This window comes from Meles meles, chromosome 1 (assembly GCF_922984935.1).
Source record: "Meles meles chromosome 1, mMelMel3.1 paternal haplotype, whole genome shotgun sequence".
NCBI classification, from domain to species: domain Eukaryota; kingdom Metazoa; phylum Chordata; class Mammalia; order Carnivora; family Mustelidae; genus Meles; species Meles meles.
Window position 1 is genome coordinate 7100610 of NC_060066.1, and position 16560 is coordinate 7117169.

General features: G+C 51.1%; 1 protein-coding gene across 4 annotated transcripts in view; it reads right to left on the reverse strand.

The window, feature by feature from the left end:
- KHDRBS3 (KH RNA binding domain containing, signal transduction associated 3) overlaps positions 1-12860 on the reverse strand; it is a 194355-nt gene extending 181495 nt beyond the window's left edge. For 3 of the 4 annotated variants that reach the window (XR_006820274.1, XM_046018882.1, XM_046018870.1), the window contains exon 1: positions 12318-12860. Coding sequence is in view for 3 of the 4 variants with exons in the window: in XM_046018882.1 (XP_045874838.1) it covers positions 12318-12405 (88 nt within the window). In the remaining variant the exon portion in view is untranslated. Of the gene's footprint in view, positions 1-11289; positions 11386-12317 lie in introns of those variants that run through there. The other variant, XM_046018892.1, reaches the window with a different exon arrangement.
- Positions 12861-16560: the final 3700 nt, after the last annotated feature.

Consider the following 16560-nt stretch of genomic DNA (forward strand, 5'->3'; position numbering starts at 1 on the left):
AAAAAAATGTAAGCAATAACTAAAAGTCCGATTTATTTTGGAGTCATCAGAGACACTTTAGACTGATTTAATCTGCATCTTCACGCTTCTGCTATTGTTATCTACGGTACTCTGGCGTGTGGGTGTTTTCAGTGTCCCCTGTTGCCTCAGTCCTTGTCACTGTACGTCAACAACAGCTGGTCCTGCCCAACAACATACCTGTCTCTGAGAATGGGTTCACTCCCTGATAAAACCCATTTGTTACTGCTGTAATGAAGGTCCTTTTTTGAATAAATTACATGATGAAAATTGTGAAGAAAGAAACCTATTCTGAAACAATAAAAGCAGCATGATTTTGAGATTTCTCACCCAGTCAGTTGGTGCTGGAGCTGTGCCTTTCAGCTGAGGACCACCTGGACCAGGAGCTAAGCTAGACCAGAGCAGAGGCACGTGTAACGCCCACACCTTCTGGCTCTGTCTTGAGAGACGGCTTCAGGAAGAAAAAGGTAATCATTTTATCATGGCGAGATAAAACACTCCCGGGAATTTTATGAAATTATTTTTATTACTTTGCATATTGTGCATACTATTTTTTAATATTTTATTTATTTATTTGACAGAGATCACAAGTAGGCAGAGAGGCAGGCGGGGGGGGGAGCAGGCTCCCCGCTGAGCAGAAAAAGAGCCCGATGAGGGGCTCAATCCCAGGGTCCTGGGATCATGACCTGAGCTGAAGACAGAGGCTCTAACCCACTGAGCTACCCAGGCGCCCCCATACCATGTTTTTAAAAGACTCACATCTTGCAAATTAAATCCCCAACAAATCAACATGTCGTAAGAAATAGACATCCAAAATATCCATCTAAGAGGGATGAGTGGTCTCCAACAGAAACAATGAATGAATGATTAATCCCCTCACCCCCAAGGGCACAACTGTGTGTGTGGATGGCATTGGAAAAGAGAAGCGAGGCCTGGTCCCTGCTCTCCAGTAGCTGAGAGCGGGGAAGGTCAGGCCGACTATGGCTCACGGCCTGTTTCTCTAAGGTGTCATCAGGACACAATCATACACATTCGTTTCCATACCATGTCTAGCTGCTTTTCTGCTACAGCAGTGAGTTGAGCAGAATGCACAGCCTACAGACTGTCCCCTCCCGCCCTCTTACAGGAAGTCTGCAGGCCTCCACGCAGCTTCCTGCGAAGATGGTGGCCAACCCCCACAGACACACACCCACCTCCCGCCGTCCAGTCAAAGGGCCCAGAAGCAATGACACCCCGGCAGCCCTGATCCTCACAGTGAATGACCATCCCACATGAGAAACAGGGTATCTTGGGAGAAATGGCTGATTTTAGAGCCACAGAAATGACAAGATGCGCCTGGAACAAAATGCTATTAGGAAGTAAAAAAAAAAATACTCAGAAGACGCACAGGGCGCTCCTGTCAGTAGGACCAGGAGCCAGGACATGGGGCTCCGCAACGGACAAATCTGGGGCCACTTAACAGTTTACACTGTGACGGTAAAGGATTATAACCAGTTCAGTCAAGAACTGATACGGATGGATGACGCCTGAAGGGAGTGCGGGGGGGAGGAGGAAGGAGAGAAATCTTGAACATGTCCCCTCCAGTAGAAGGTCGAGCAGTCATTGCAGACTCAGTGAGTGAACAAGAAAGCCACCACCTCGCAGCCGGCACGGTAAGAATTCGGCCGGGAAACACTCGCGGATGCTGATAAACGAAGAGTTTATCACGAGGAACAGGGTACCGACACCGTCTCAAAGCAGCTCTCCGCCGAAGCACAAATGCCCACGCAAGGAAAACGGCATCCATGCAGTGGAGACAACGGCAGCACCTGAACCACGTAGCAACGGAACCTCACGGGGAACGGGGCGGGGACAGCGACGCATCTGAGCACGGAGGACACAGCACACCTCTGCGGCGTGCCAGCTCCGAGTGCACACACGTGAACCCAGTGTTAAGGAAACAGACAACCCGAACCCAAAAACCTGGTGTGTGTAGCCGCCAAAAGCGCACCCCACAAACGGTAAAGGAAGACAGGAACTCTTCCAGACGAAGACACTGAAGGGCCCTGACAGCCAAGGGCTCGGCGGGATCCTCACCCGCGCCCCGGAAGGACGAATGGAAGCGAAGGGCAAGACAGGCCCGTGCGCTGGAGATGAGACAGTCGTAGGAAGCGGCATTAACTTCCTCAATCTGACCCTGCGCGCTAGGCTGCAGCTACATAAGAGAAGGTCCTTATTCTTAGAAAACACACACCAAGGTGCTTGTGTTTGTCGGAGCCCGGGGAGGTGACACGGGCGCCTTACCTACCTCCCGAGTGTCAGGAACAGACGCCACTACACGGAGAGGCCGGCAGGCCAGCGTGGGAAAATGTGAACGACTGAACTCAAATAAGTGGGCATACGGAGTGTCAGCACTGAAAGCTGTTTCCAAACGAAAGCTTTTAATGTCAGGAATAAGCACTAAAGGTCTTAACAACGGGACGGGGAAGGGATGAGGACAGAGCAGCAGAGACCTGCAGCGCACCGGGATGCGGAGGAACACGGAGGAGGGCGTGACGGGACACAGCAATTATCCGGGGGGATCGGGAAAGGTCTGTGTCCCTGCCCAAGACCTCCTCTCACCTGTGGGGAGAGCTGCGTCCAGCTGAGGCCTCCCTGAAGAGCCCTCCTCCCGGCCCTGGGTCAGCGGCTCGTGCTCTGAGCCCCAGAATGCCCCCCACCTCCTGCCACCGCAGCGCTCACTCACTCTCAGAATTGTTCCCTCTGCATGCCCAGCTCCCTCTCTGGATCACAGATTCTGGATAGAAACTGTGAAATGAAGATGCGGATGACCATGACAACGACGATGACGAAGGCGGCAGCCCCCACTGACCCCGCGCCACTACACATCGCACACGACTGCACGCCCCCCAGCGGCGTGTGTAAACTGCTCAAAGACTCCAACTGGCTTCACTTTTTTCTTCTTTAAGAAAGAAAGACTTCTTTACAGTCATGGAAAACTGAACTGAGCAGGGTTCATGTACCCAAGGTCACTGCACGAAGTGGCAGAGTTGAGATGGGAACCCCACGCTGGGTGACTGAAAACCACCCCTCACGCCTCCGTCCTACCAAACCGGCTGCACCTCATCCCATATTTGTAGTTCGCAGTGGTCTGCACTTGTGGGGCAAACAAAAGGTAAGAGGGATTTCTCCAAGTACTTGGCTCTGTTCCTGTTTGCTGAGCACACCCAAACTCAATGCAAGGAGCAGAGGAAGCACAAGGTGGGAGGAAAAAGCCAGCACTAAAAAAACTGCCAGCTTGGGGCTCCTGGGTGGCTCAGTGGGTTAAGCTGCTGCCTTTGGCTCAGGTCATGATCCCAGGGTCCTGTGATCGAGTCCCGCATCGGGCTCGTTGCTCAGTGGAGAGCCTGCCACTTTGCCTGCTTGTGCTCTCTCTCTCTCTGACAAACAAATAAATAAAATCTAAAAACAAAACAAACAAACAAACAAAAACACCAGCAGATAACCTACTCACTGGTTGATACCCAGGAGCTGAGGTAGGAAATCCAGATATAAAAGATACACGAGGAAGAGAAACATATACATGTGTAGTGAACTCATATTAGATGTAACAAATATGTCCTGTATGTTAAAATCTTAGAGTAAAACAAAGCAGGCATCACATCATCGTCACTCGTCCTAGTGATGCACGAAGCCGGCACCACTGCCTGCGCAGATGAGGAAACGCAGGCGCAGAGAAATGACTGGCCCGGAACACACAGCTACACGGAGCGCCGCGGGCACTCCACAAACACTAGTTGAATAAACTGAAAGAAACCTCAGCAAACACCCTGGAAGGCTTATGGACTCTACCCAGTATTCAGCTCTGCTAAAATTACTAAAAATCGTGGTTTTGTCCCAAATTTCTCCCAGGTTTTGGACCTGGTATTGATCAAGCCCCGACCCCAGGAGGAAGCAGGAATTCCTACAGCAGCTGACAAAGCTTTGGTGACAATTGTTTGCTTCCTCACACAAATCAAAGACTTTGACTCCTATGCTCCAATGCAAGCAACAGGACTGTACTTTTCCGCACAAAATGAACGAATTTGTGGCCAGCCGCCATCCACCCGACGACCCCAGGTGCCACTTACCCTGGATACGGTTTCAGCTCAAACACTTTGGGGACGTTTTTCCTCTAGGGATGGCAAGCCCCCCACCGTGGCCTCCTAACCCCGTAACCTCCGTGGACTCATCTGCAGGGTGAGAAGGGACCAACCTCGCGGGTGGCCCAGGATGAAGGAACCCAGCAATGTGCGAGCAGCGCCTGGGACACCCGAAGCCCTCGAGAGGGTGCCTTCTCTGCCAATACTGAGGGGAGCTACTGAGTCTGCTCTTCAAACCAGAAACGTGACTGACACAGGAAAAATCCAAAGCCACACAGGCCTGTGGACCAGCCAGCGCAGTCTCAGAAGCTCCAGGGCGCGCAGAGGGCAACCAGCTGTGCGCAGCGCCATCTAGTGGAGCGGGAGCAGAGCACCAGCGTCGACCAAGGGAGAAGACGGAGCCGGCAAACCACCCAGGCTCCCCTCTGCTCTCATCCCCCGCGGAGTTCACACCGACAGTGACGCCCCCGTAAGACGTCTGTCAAACAGGGCGCTCTCACATCCTCATGCTCTTTACCACACCGACGAAGAACATCAGCGATACGCCAGGAGCACCTTTTCAAGTCCTTAAAATAGCAGCAGGGGCTGATTGGCGAAAAATTATGGAAATGCAGAAAATGATGGAAATGTACAGCTTACCCATTCAGAGCAAGAGAGCTCGTGCTTGTGGAGAGGCGCTGCTGAGTGTCCAGCTATGTTTTAAGAGGGGCGGTCACAAAGCTGTTTATGGACGCTCCAGGGGCGACTTGAAACTCCAGGGGCTACTGTACCTGCATGGGGACAGTCAACCAGCGTGGCAAACTGTCCGGGCACCACTAAGGAAGCTTCCCAAGAATGAGTCCGTCCTTCAGTATTTCCTGCGCTGGAAAACTAAACTCATTCTAACAACAAAAAGTCACCCTGAAAACGGAAACTAGAGGATTAAGTTATTATAGGTTTTACGTCTGGAAAGTGATGCCAGGACACACATCGGTCTCAGGTCATCGTGTAAAAAGAGCAGGTTGACGTTTACCATGCACCTGTCATGTGTTAGACACGTACTCGTGTCATGCCTGATGCAACAGCCCGACAAAGGAGTGTACGTGCTCCCATTTTAAAGATGGGAAACCAAGGCTCCCAGAAGTAAGTAACGTGCATAGGCTCCGACTACAAAGTCTCATAATCCCGGGGCCACTTCTGGAGCAGCTCTTCCCTTATGCAATAACCCTAGTTCCCATGTAAATGCCATCCGCCACCCCTTCCATGCTGCCACTATCACAAAGCTCCTGCCCCCTTTGGTCAGGCCACCCTGTGCCCCTCTGCACAGCATGCAGTCGCCCTCCCCACACACCGCCGGGCTGATAATGAACAATGACTCTGCCGAGCTGCGCCACAGAGAACTTCCCGTGGAAGTCCAAGGTGAACTCCAGCCACAGGGGAAGCTTCCAGCTCCGCTGGTGCTCACAGGTGAGCAGTCTATTGTCTGGGAGGCGGAAGATAAGGACTTGAAGCCTGGTTTACCACTTAGCTGTCTGACGGTAGGCAAATAATTTGTCCTTCATGCCCTCACTTTTCTCACATGTAAAATAAGGTAAAATGATTTACTCTTTTAACATTGTAAGAAAAATTAAGCACAATAATTCACATAAAGCATCTAACCCAGGAAAAGTTCTTGATAAATGGTGACTATTACTATTAGCAATTACGAGGCAAGGATAGTCAAACATCCTCCCCACCAGCCCACTGGCATCAGAGAGCCAAAACCATTGTCTGTGAGAGTGTGTTCTTTTATGTTCTTGGCACTCCTTTCCCTCCACTTTTTGAGCCTATTTTTAGAAAATGGAGAATTTCTAAACATACAATAAACTGACTAAAAATCCCAAATATCCTTTCAACCAAATGTTTCTGTGATAAATATTAAAATATAAAGAGCTTTGTGCCTCTGAGAGGTTCCTTCAAGACAAAGAGCCATTGTCTTAGTGACTTTCCACGGTGACAGTGTTCCTATTTTCTCCCTGACCGGGGAAATACTCCTAATCAAGAATCCTTACCTTGAATGCCTACTGAAGACTGAGAAGTGCTGCTGGAGAACGTAGGGGAAAAGTGAACTTGTCTTTGATAAAACACATTTTAGGGGGACCTCTTTTAAGAACTCATCATCAGCAATGGAAATTCCTAACTGGCGTCTACTATAATAAAAGTTGTATTTAAAAACAACATCAGGGGCGCCTGGGTGGCTCAGTGGGTTAAGCCGCTGCCTTCGGCTCAGGTCATGATCTCAGGGTCCTGGGATCGAGTCCCGCATCGGGCTCTCTGCTCAGCAGGGAGCCTGCTTCCCTCTCTCTCTCTGTCTCTGCCTGCCTCTCTATCTACTTGTGATCTCTCTCTGTCAAATAAATAAATAAAATTTAAAAAAATAAAAAATAAAAAAAATAAAAACAACATCAACTTCCATCCTTTCACCTGCTTTTCTTCAAGCATCCTATCAAAACACTGCAGACTCAAAATTTCAGCCTGATTTTTGAAAGTTGTGCACCTTGACTGGGCAGGCTGCTTTACATTTGTGAGACTCAGATGAGTCATTTGGAAAAAAAACAAAAGAGGCGGGGATGAAACCACCTACCTTGCAAGATCTTTGTGAGGGTTAGAGATAATGCATAGGAAGCACCTGGCACAAAGAGGCCCTCAATTTGGCAGCTTTCATCATAATCATTATCCCCAGTGCTAAGGAACACTTCTATTTTTTGGTAAAAAATACAGACCAGGCTATCTTCACTCAGTGGGAATGATGACAGCAAGCAAAAGGGTCTTGTGCTATCAGATCTGCTGTGGGCATTCAGTCTGCAATCCCGGTTGCTCCCCTGGTTTGGGGTGTCTGTCCGACCTCTGAGTTTGAGGATTAACTCCTTCGGGCAAGAAGGCCTCACTGCCGTATAACGAGGGCTGCAAATTTCCGGGTTTAGTCTGTCATTAGGAATTTAGGGAAGGAGAGCTAATTGTATTAGAGCATATCGGCTTAATAAATTCCTTAAGAAGAAGAAAAGTAAATAAACTTCTGATGGCAAGCAGACCTGCTAATATCTCCTCACAGTCTCCTAGAGAAGAGCGCCGCGGTCCCACCACATGCAAAGAGCACGGGGGCCTCCTGTGCTGGTCCCACGCTGCATCCCACTCTGAGCTTCTTTCACTGGGTCTGTGCCCGGGTCAGCTGCCCTACCGTGACAACACTCTGAATCTTCTGCCTCTGTGAAAACTGCAATGCAACACTGAAAGAAGGCAGGAGTGGAGAGATGTAAGGGCTCCATGAGGTGCTCAAGACCAAGCCATGAAAGCTCAGGCCAGGCACCCAGAAGCTGACACTGTCCCACAGAAGACAGGTCCTGATAACACGGCACAAGGACGGCCACATCATAGAGGTAAGCATCAGCTGCTCTGGGAAGAAATGGGCCACCTAAATCCATGCAGGGTGAAGGGTATGATCCCAGGAGATCCCTTAGAGCAGAAATTCCAAGGGCAAGCAATAAAAAGGGATGCCATGTAACCTGGCTTTCAATCCCAGCCCAGCCCCGAAGGGACCCTCTCCCTCTGCGGGCCAGTGTGGTTCAGGAAAGAAGAACAAAGCTTGTACCTTCACTGGGACATTTTGCAATGTCCTGAGTAACTCACTTTAGTTGCTGGAGTCTCGGTTTCTACAACTGAAAAACTGGGCTAGTAACCTCTACATTTCTGGGCTGTTACAGTATTCACATTACGGACATGACCCGGCACAGAGGAAAACCTCAAATATGTCCCCAGGCTGACTGAGTTAAACCATCTAGTCACTCGGTACTTCAAAAGGACAGCTGAAGGATAGTCGAAGACTTTCCTTAAGAAAGAAAAGGGCATCTCCACACTTGACACTCACTCTCAGATTAACACACGTGAGCACACTCCTTTCTCAGGAGCAGAGTCTCCCTTGTTCTTCCCTGGCCTCCTCCACGATTCGGCCCAGGACCTGGCCTAGCAGCTTCTGCAGCAACATGTCACTAACGACCGGACACCAAAACACGACCATGTGCAACCAGCGGGTCACCTCAAATCACAGCACGCCCCACAAAACTCAGAAACAGCATCCCCTCCATTTTCTTACCAAAAAATGATTAAAAACTCTGAAATCCCTAAGAAAAACAATTGAAAACTAAAAAAACCACAGTCTCTTTTGGATGAAACAGAGAATCACACACTACATCTAAATATAATTCTGCAATTTCCATTCTCCTTCCCCTCTTACTCCACACATCTGACAATAGTCAAGCAAATCACAAACATTTTCCAAAAGGGGTCACCAAAAAGGAAACGTTAAGCCATCAGGTTTTGTTGAACAAAGAGACAGGGCACATCAGGCTAGTAATGATCCTCCCCTTGGACATTTTTGCCCCTCACACATTTCCTGAATAATGCTAAGAGTACTGACTTTAGAGAAACAGATGTAAGATGAAAAATTGTTATTTTGAAATACCAACAGACAACTTTATCAATCTGGACACAAATAGACCACCTTAATCCTGAATCCCCCTGCTGCACTTCCCCTGTAACCAACCACTGAATATAACTTGGCAGTGAATCAGCCACCAATCCATATATTATATCAGATAATTAAAAATACAGGGTTATGTAATCTTATTTAATGGTTACTTGGCTTGGATTGAAAACCATCCAAAGCAGAACCAGAGAGCTGGATTAAATTATAATGCATAAGACATTTCTAAAGATTGTTTTTTTCTAAGAGTCAGCACGTCCCCTCCTAGCAAATACAATACAAAACATGGGACGCTACTTTCATCTCCAATTAACCTCCTTGGCAAGAACCGGCAATGTCAGTTCACTACGGGCATGGAAGCGGGGGAGGGGTGATACCAAAGCCTATCTTCTTTGATTCAGTTTTAACATCAAGTAAACATTAACCACTCCATTTGGTAGAAAAATAAAAGTACTCTGTATTTAGGGGGGAGGGGCAAGGGAGCCAGTTAGCCTGAGAAAATAAAAAGAAGTCAGCAACTCACGCCCATCATGAAACACAAGCGTGGAAGAAGTATAAAAGCTAGACTGTATTAGCTTGGAGCACACATCCTGATGTCATCCCAGCTCAAGTTCTTACTTAGAGATTACTAGGAAAAAAAATAATAATTCAGCTAGGAGGTTGATCAATGTTTACAACTACTGAATTTTTTTAAAAAATGGCAACACCTCATTTATAAACTGTTCCATTATCATAATGTGTTGATTACAAAAGTAATAAACTGGTCACAGGAGGGCTTTAATTCAAAAGTGCCTCTTGGCCGGAGCATTAAAATCCTGTAGGATAAATCTGCTACCAACGTTTGTTTCTTTAAAAAGACCACTAGAGAAGTATAGAATGAAATTTTTTAGAAAATACAAGTCAACCAGAAACAAGCATATTAATGATACTGATTTCTGCAGGGTTTTAAATAAGCATGTGTGAGGTAGTTTATTCTGTCTTTGCAGGAAGACATAAGTAGCAAGAACAATGGCTTTAGGAGACAGAAGACCTGAGTTCAAATTATGTCTCTGTTGCCCACAAGCTTGCATAGCGGGGTTCCTCAGCTGCCTCCCCAGAAAAATGGAGACACGAGTGTCCACCTCACCAGTGTGCAAGCGTGAGACAGGAACTAGACATCACGTACCCTGAAGAGACTTGGGAACTTGAACACAGTCCATGCAAACATGAGATATCGCGTTCACTGCTGACCATCGTCACTGAACAAGTCACTGCCGGAACACTAACACCAGTATAGGGATTCAGAATAAACTCTGAAAAAAACAGTTTCTTTTTGAGGCAAAGAGTCAAAAATATTGTTAAATGAGAATAAAAATACTTCTCTGTAGCCAATAACAAGATGCTTATCAGGTTCAAAATCAAAGTTTTCTAATAACAATTCAAATTCAGATTTAAGATACTATTTAGAAATGCACTTGGAATTACATAATTAAGCATGATTAATATTTTAAATGATAGGGCTTTGCTTTCTGGATATCAGCTTATGATTTAAGGGGAAAACATGCTTGTCTGAAGTAATCGAAATTAACAGTAATAGAAGCATCTCAGTATCACCTTTTTCTTCTTTCACATAACTGTTCAATGTGAAAAAAACTTCTTACCCAAATTACATTTTTTACAGAGAAAGTAAGGTAATCGGATTCAGCATCTAAAAAAATGCTAAATGGCAACATTGTCCAGTATCCGTTTCAAGTAACTAGAGGCCATTAACACTAGTAGAAACAGAAACCGAAATCATTTTTAATGCATTAGCAACACAGTACTATAACAACATGGCACAGAGGAAAAAAAAAATTCTAACTTTCAAAATAACTCATTACACTTTTGTTAAGCTATTTCCTTAACTGAGTGTAACATAACTTCGTCAACTTCTTTATTTAAAAAAAAAAATGCACTAGATTCCACAATCTAGAATATTTCTAATGCCATTGATCTCACACAACATACAAAGAAATTTCTTTCACAGAAATGACAGCCCAGCAGGCAACAAAAGATATATGTAAATCATAAACAGCAAGGAGTAGAAACCTAAGTGCAGAACAATTCAGAAGAGCATGGGAATAAAGCTGAAAATTCTTTCTAATTTCAGAATGTAAGCCTATTACTTTTTCACAAGCCCACTTTATTAAAGAAATAAAAATAAGTCTACAATTAAAATAAAATGGGAAAGCTCTGAAAACCAATTTCTATTCAACAATTCAAACAAGATGTATGCCGAAATTCTTGGAGACACTGAGTCTCTCCACTACCCATCAGTCGACAACACACCCTACTCCCAAGAACTGGTTGAAATAGGCAAATGCTGGAGGTTGCTGTTTTAAAATATAGACATCTATATACAAATAGAATATGTCTGCCTCATCCTTCACTTCCAACAATAAAAGAACCAGGGCCAGCATTAAGATCAGCAGACCCGATTTAACTCGGGGATCACAAACTGCCACTTCATGGAGTGATTCATGCAAAGGGTAACAGATCTGACCAGATACTATTTCTGCCATCACCCAGAGAAAAAAGAAGACCAGTGGCCCCCAAACCCATCTTTATCTGAAACATGGATAACAGATACAGAAGGAATTGAGGACTGTGCCTGGGAAGGCAGGCTGGATTTACCTTCCATCCCAGATTACTCAAGAAGCTGGAGGAAGAACAAGCCAGGAAATACTGTCCTGGGTAGGCACGTCTCCATATGTCCCTGTATCCCGGTGCCCTGTACTTCCCAGAGCTGTTCACACCTTGAACTGGCTGAGCAGTGCTGAAAGCAAAAGACTCCTTGCCCAGTCTTCCCAACCCCCAGCCAGCCCCCAGTGAGGGTGACCCACCCAGAGATTCCCAAAGAGAAGACAGGAAAACCAAGAAGGGCGCAACTGCGTGGGCCTCTTCTCCCCTACCAACCCCTCCAAGGCCAGCTTGCAATCCTTGGCTGAAGCTGCCCCCGCCCCCTCCCAGGGAGGCGGACCACGCTGCCAGGGTGGCTATAGCCTTGGCATGGGAGAAAAAGACGGATAGGAGAGAAACTGGGCTCTGCCACTAGGACCGCCAGGTCCCTCTCCTTTTAAATGCACAGGGTCTGACCCCAATCCTCCCCCAAGGTCCTCAAACTTCACTAACAATCCAAGCACCTGTTCCCTTCACCTCGTGTGCTTTTCATCCCCTCAAATCCTTCCATTTTGCTCCAGCTCTTTCTTAAGTTCCCGGGACAAACCAAACACAGGAGGATCCCCGAGTCCCTCACAAACTACCCTCCAATGAGATCATTCAACCCCCACCCCGCCACAGCCCCCAGATGTTCAACGTCCCCTACCCATAAGTTTCCCTCTGGTATCTTCGAGTCCCCAAAGATCTTCAAGTCTCATCCGAACGCCCCAACCTTCTGCCCCCGCCGAGCCTCCCAAAGGCATACCCCCCCCCCCGGTATCGCACGTTCTCCCAGGTCCCCACCCAAGTGCCCCCCGATCACTACCTGGGTCCCCGCCCGCCTCTCCTGGTCTATTTCTAGCCAACCCCACAGGTTCGCCTACCCGGAGCCCGGCATCTCTACCCGCTCCCGACCCTCCCCAGTCTCCAAGCCCCCGGCCACCACTCCCCCGGCCCCAACGGCCGAGGGCGACAGTTAACGGCCGGCCAGCGTGCGCCCTCACCTTGGTTCACCAGCCGCAGAGCGTGCGTGAAGGAGGGGTCCAGGGAGTCCTTCTCCGCCATCAGTTCCGGCAGGTACTTCTCCTCCATGCTCGCTGGCCGCCGGGCCCGGGACGCCGACGCGCGGCAGGCGAGCAGCTGCGGCCCCGCAACCCCCGACCCCGCCCGCGCCCCAGCGGCGCGCAACCCAGGCCAGGCGCCGCGGCCGGGGCGCGGAGGAGCCAAGCCCGGCGGTCGGCCCGGCGGAGGCGGCACGGGGCGAGTGTCGGCCACGCGGCTCCGGTCCCCGGGGGTGGCCGCCGACTGCCCCGGGCTGGCGGCCGCTGTTCCGGGACGCGGCCCCCGCAGCCCCGCAGCGGGTCGAGCAGGAGCGGGCGCGGACCGGCGGGCTCAGGCGGACCCTCGGGCCGGGCCGGCGGCGAGCTCGGCGAGCCTGAGGCAGTCCCGGGCGAGCCCCGCCAGCCGGCGCCGGCGCCCAGCTCAGCCGCGACCCGCACGCCGCGCGCCGCCCCGCGCTCTCCGAGCCGCCGCGCGGAGCGCCCGGCCCGCCGCCCCGCCCGCCGCGCCTGCGCCTGCGCGCCGCTCCCGCGCCCCCCCCCCGCCGCTCCCGCGCCCCCCCCGCCCCGCCCCCGCCGCCCGCCCCGCCCCACCCCGCCCCGCCCGCCGCCTCGGGGGGCCGCCCCCAGCCGCGCCGCTGTCCTCCGGGAAGGGCGCCCCGGCGCCTCCGGCCTGCGGGGCGCTCTGCTCCAGCTCCGGGGCGCGGGGGAGTCCCGCTGTAGGGTCACGGCGCTGGCGGACGCAGAGGCCGGGAAACTGAGGCCCGGAGAGGTCGGGCGGCTCGCCCAAGGTCACCGGGCAAGCGTTCCCGGGAGGAGAGACAGAGGCCTGGCGGGGAGAGCTGTCTGGGCGGGGAGTCCGGGCTCGCCCCGGCGGGCTCTGGGGAGAGGCAACCGGGCGAGCCGCCCTGCTCTTTATAAGGCTCTCAGGACTTCCCTAACTTATTTCGCTTTGCTGTCCCCTCTTTGCAAGGAGATAACGCGGGCGCGCTGTCCTTCGTTGGCGCCTGGGCTCTGGGTGCCTAAGGAGGGACCCCAGGTACCGAGGTCGGTTACACAAAAGCGCGTGCCCTTCAGGGCATCTTTGTCATCCCGACTTGCCACCGGCGTGTCTTTCTCTTCTCCCATAAAGAGCTGTGACTGGAGGAGGAAGAGGGAGACTTGCAGGAGCTTGTCCCCTCATGGGGAGAGTGCCCTGGACACACGTGGATGCTGGTGTCCTAGGCCCCCTTCCGCCCCCTTCCCCAACAAGCCCTTCCTCGGGACATTTTCAGGTTTCCTCAGCATGTGGAGTAAAATGTCCCTGAGCAAGCCAAAGACTCCAGAGTCTGTCGTGCCTTTCCCCTGCCAAACACCATCCCCAAGTCCTGGCCTCAATGTCACCTTCTGGGGACAGCTTTCCAAGACTTCCTCTGCAAAGCAGTCAAGGCACCATCCTCAAACCTGCGCTGGTCAGCCCTGGCTCACAGCTGTAATTCTGTTTCCAGGAGACCCTGAGCATCTCAGGGGCAGAGCTAGAATTTTGTTTTGCAGGGAGGGTCCCCAGCATCTGGTGCCTTTGGGACAGGTGTGGAGGCACCAGAAATGTTTGTTGAAGGAACAGACCAGTGGAATGCCAATCCTGTGGTCAGCTGCCTGGGGCAGATCTTCCCCCCAGGCTCATGAAGGCCTCCACAGCCAGAGATGCTGAGAGTGGAAATCAAGGATCGCTAAGCTGCTCTGAGTCTCAGCCCAAGCACCCACTGCCCTCATGCACAAACACCCCAGCCCCTTTTCCACCCCTAGACTGCAGCGGCTCCCGGTAAAAGTGTCCTTTCAGAGTTCCCAGAAGGAATGTTCATGTCTCTCTTCGGTCTGAACTCTCAAGAAGCAGTCAAAGGGTAGGTTAAAGTGACCCCCACAGCCTGGATTTGCCATTATGACTCTCCTGCTCCTGTGACCTACATGTGCCTCAGTCTCCTCGTCTGTAAAGGAGAGATGAGCACACAGACAAGATACAGATACAAATGTGTACCATATCTCCAAAGCCAAGGTTAAACCAGCAGCCCTAGGGGGCACTGGGAAGGATTCGTGGGGCTATGTTTTCTCTTAGAGCACTGGAAAGGAATGCACGTACCTCCGGCTTCTGTTCCTGCATCACAGGACCTACATGCTAGGGTGTGTGTCCCTGATGGCCACACTTAAAGGGTGGAAGGGAGAAGGGGTGTTCTGGGATGTCGGTGAACCCCAGGGGAGGAGAATGCTGATGCTGGACGCTCAGCAGCCCCCTCATCACTTGAGCTTACAGCCTCCTTTCCATTCAGGCTCTCTGCCCAGGTCACTGCCCACACTTTGAGTAATTGCTGTTTTCATTAAGCATTTACTAAGGGCCAGGCTCTTTCATTCACTATTTTCGGTTTTCCCAACGACCTGTAGGGAAGATGTTATGTATCACCACTTACAAATAAGGGAACTGAGGTTCAGAGCAGTTCCATATTTTTACTTAAGTCCCATGGCTGTCAGTCAGGGATCCTAGACTCATGGACCCTAAGGCCTCCTCTCCCCCCTTCCCTGTTCTTCCCTCCCAGGTGTCAGTTCCTGACAGCTGTGACCCGCTCCAGCCCCCCTCCACTGGAAGGCTGGCAGACGTTTCCCCTGGCAGCTGGGAAGGAGGGCTGTGCACCAGGAAGCAGACACCAAAGGCACTGAATCTTCCGCTCTGGACCCTCCTTCCCTCCGAACCTTCCAAGAGGGCAGGCGCCTAGCACCGTGAGTACACACATGGGGTCCTCCAGGGAGGAAGGAGATGAATGTCTCTGTGAGATGCTCAGGAAATCGTCCCCACCCACCAAGCTGGCTGACTGCTGGCTGTGGGGCCCCCACGCACCTCTCCACAGACTCTGTCGGTCCTCGTGAGATGGCCACTAGTCAGGGCACTTGCTGCCAGATCCCTGAGATGATGGGAAAATCTGGTGTTAGGAACAGTCCCGATTACTCTGCAAGCTGTTGCCGATGGTACTCAAACTCAGGTCTTCTGACCTTCAGGCCAGAGATCTCTGCAGGCACCGACCAGTATTTCCTGAGCACATGCCAAGGGCAGGGTCTGCTATGGGTACAAGGGACCAGCTGTGAACCAAACGCACTTCCACAGAGCCTCTTCAGGCGGGGCCACGGGGGCCACTTGTCCCATCAGCATACTTTGCATCTGGCCTGGAGAGGAGGCTCTGGGCTCCAGTAAGAAGCTTTTCTCCCACCGCTGGTAGGTCAGGGGTTCACCTCCCAGCCCCAGAGACAGAGGGGCTTTTCTGCAGCCAGCCTCATCAAGTGTCGCTGTCCCCACGCCATCTCGGGAGCAGCCCCGCCACTTGAGCCAACCGGCACCACGGCTGTCTGTCAGAATGCCCCTGAGCCCCCACCCGCCGCCCCCACGTGTTGGTGTGGAAAGTACTGGCCAGCCTCTCAGACATCGCCACGGCAACCGCTTGCCTGAGACAATACACAAAAGCAGGCGGCGTGTTTCAGAGCGAGTTGTCATGTTTGTTACCAGATTGCTGTTCACACCATACGCGTCCCGTTCCTTCGGTTTAGGAAGGGTGAGCTCTATCCCAGATCTCCCAAGACCCTGCAGTGCCGTGGGTGGGTGAAGCTGAGAACTGGACCAGGAGCTCGAGGCCTCGGTTTGAGCCCTGGCTCTCCCGGTCTCTAACTGTGTGATCTTGAGTCAGATGCTCGATGTCTCTGGGCACTGGGAGAGGAATCCGTATCCTCCAGGATGGTGGCAACGCAGATTCCTAAGGCTCATCATGGGCACTAAGTGACGGTGCTAAAGGCTTTTGACTTTCCCTCCTCCCCACTCCCCACAAGCATTGTCCCCGTTCCTGTGCACACGGGACACATCGCACTGGCGTCTGGTTATCTGCGGACCCCGGTGCCTCCACAGCCCGAGCACCTGGCTGGGCGGTCAGTGTACAGCAAGTCCTTGACACCCGTTCAAGTCCATTCTTCTGAAACACGGCCTCTGACAGCACCACTTCCCAGCTACCTGAGACAAATGAGTTTGTCATGTAAGACAAGCACCAAAAGATGGCACAGCCTTACCTAGAAATCACTCATTTATGTGTCAGGAAGAAAGGCGGCAGGCCTGTTCGCTCTGATCCCGGGCTCCAGACAGCGACAGGAAATGCATGTTCAAACCTCGAGTAGATTAAAA